Raw genomic sequence first — 2,500 nt, 5'->3', positions numbered from 1 at the left:
TTTCATAACATATTTTCCATTACAGCTGTGTTTAATCGAATCATACCACGATCAGCTATGCAATAACATTGCCTAAATAAAACAGGTTCAAATTAAGAAATGTGGGATTTGGGCCATAAAACTTAAAACTTATAAACAGATGTTCTAAACATTAATAATGAATGTAGAAGCAAACTTTAACTTCGCCTTTTGTGAGATGTTACTTTAATAAGACTTAATGCTAAACTGTGTCTCGGTCTCAGTCTCTGTCTCTCTCTCTGTCTCTCTCTCTCTCTAAGATGCCAGCCGTAATGGCAGTGCCAGGCAGGTGATGGTGATGCCAAGCTGGAATGACACACATTCACACACACACAAGCATGCACAAACTTATCCCGACGGACGCTCTTAATTAGACTCCACCCGTCCCCCATGGTCCCTGTGGCAGGCGAGACAAAGGGAGGCTCACTCGTTTGGACGTGTGTGTGCGTGTGTGTATGTGTGTGTGTGTCTGTGCGTATGGTATGGCTGTGTCTGAGGGGCCTATCTTTAGCAGATGCTCATACCTCTTCCGTCTCTCTGTGTGCGGAGCAGTGGTGCTATCATTAAAGTGTCATTGAGAAGTGGCACCACTTAATTTTAGATGCTCTCACTGGGGGCACTGAGGGAGACGCTAGAGACTGAGTAAGGGGAAGAGGGGGTGCGGGAGGGGGCGGGGGGAAGGGACGCTAGTAGAAAGATACAAATCTATCAGATGAAGGTATTGGGAGGGGAATGTAGGATTAAAAGAACCTCAATATGTAAAGAGTTTGATCAAATGTGATAAAAAGGTTTGCTCAAACTACAACATCTAGTTGTATCCTTGCTTGTGTGTTTGGCCTCCAAACAAAACTCAGTTTTTGGATCCAGTCTCTTTACGTTGTTAAGGTTTTGCAATGAAGTCTGTTTCTGCATTGGCAAAGGTAGCTCATTGCATTGCAAACACATTTTGGCAGGTTTTCTATCTGCGGATTCCTATGCTGCAGATAGAAAAACACTTTTCATCAATTTCTTGTGTTTTTCTGTGGACTCAAAAGGCATAACCACCTCTTGAGCCCAAACTAGTTCTGCACAAAACGAGCTGCATAATACTGATTCATATTTTCTACGATGTGTGTGAAAGAAGAAAATAACTAAACAAAACATGACTTACAAACAAAAAAGTAGGAACAAAAGAGGAAAATAATGAAAACTACAATGAGCAAGGGAGCATATTACACCTCTCTCAGCAATTTCCCAAACAACTGATTGCCCCAAGATGAGTTACATGAGACACACACACCCACACACACACACACACACAAACACACACACAGCATCCTGGTGGCGTCGGGCTCAGTAATGAATCCATGTCTCAGGGACGTCAGGTGAGAAGCAGCACTTCCTATGGAGAACCCAAAATAACCAAGACAGTCAGTCAGAGAGACTGTGTACCTGTAGAGTGAAAGATAGGTGAGGGTATTGGAATCCATGATATATATATATATATATATATATATATATATATATATATATATATATATATATATATATATATATATATATATATATATGCATAATACTTTCTGCATATACTTAATTTATTGACCTTGACTTCTATGCCTCCCTTCTCTCTGTCTGCCCGATTTGTCAGTGAAATGTTCACACATTGTCGTTGTCTTCTAAAGCAGGTATAGACGTGTTAATCCTGCCCCCATCCACCCTCCACTGCTCTCTGCTATTTAGATTTTGCCTGGAAGGCTAATGTGTTTTCATAAGGCAGTTGCCAACACATACAGAACATTCTTCCACAGTCTCTGTAAACTGTTACTTTACTGGAGGGACTTTTATAAGTATTTTTTTTGACTCCCTATTGCCACACAATCTTCTCTTTCTCACCCTTCCAGCCTGCCATCACGTTCTCCCTTCCAACTCCATTCAAGGTCTTTCTGTTTTTAATGCTTGATAGTTTTGGGAAGTTTTCCAACTTACTTAGCTTTAGAAATGGCATTGAATTAAAGTAAGATTGCATTTATCTACAGAAGCTAGTGGAACAGAGGCTAGTCCGGGCAGGACATCATGACTTTCAACAATAATAAAGTGTACATATGAATTTAGAAATATTTGTCCTGCTGATGTGTTAAGAAAGCCTACACGTTAGGTTGATATAATAAAGGTAAGTCGGCAGAACAAACAAAGACACACATGTATCATCAGAATGGCGAAATTAAAAAAGACAGTAATGAGATGGTACTAAAGCACGAATTAAGTGGATAGCGATATCTGCGGTTGTGTTGATCCTTTAATATCAGAACCAGTATATAAGTCTTTTTCCTAACTACAATGCCCTTCTTCTTAATTTACTATGCACTTCCCACAGTCTCCTCTCTCTCACCTCTCCTTGTAGCCACCCACTGCTCCCTCCACCCCCATTCTCTCCTTGTTTGACACTCACTGTCATACAGTTTTGGCATCTGCTCCCTGCATCACCTACCACATGTCTCCT

At 40.7% G+C, this 2,500-nt stretch overlaps 1 protein-coding gene across 1 annotated transcript in view; it reads right to left on the bottom strand.

Annotated features, from left to right (window-relative positions):
- Positions 1–1,214: 1,214 nt before the first annotated feature.
- spata17 (spermatogenesis associated 17) overlaps positions 1,215–2,500 on the bottom strand; it is a 59,440-nt gene continuing 58,154 nt past the window's right edge. Inside the window, exon 10 of the mRNA XM_068594256.1 lies at positions 1,215–1,399. Coding sequence (XP_068450357.1) covers positions 1,230–1,399 — 170 coding nt within the window. The 3' untranslated portion in view covers positions 1,215–1,229. The remainder of the gene's footprint in view (positions 1,400–2,500) is intronic.

The sequence above is a fragment of the Clinocottus analis genome, unplaced genomic scaffold (assembly GCF_023055335.1).
Source record: "Clinocottus analis isolate CAN_PGR_092001 unplaced genomic scaffold, fCliAna1.0.p SCAF_1, whole genome shotgun sequence".
NCBI lineage: Eukaryota > Metazoa > Chordata > Actinopteri > Perciformes > Cottidae > Clinocottus > Clinocottus analis.
This window is presented reverse-complemented; position numbering and strand designations above follow the sequence as displayed.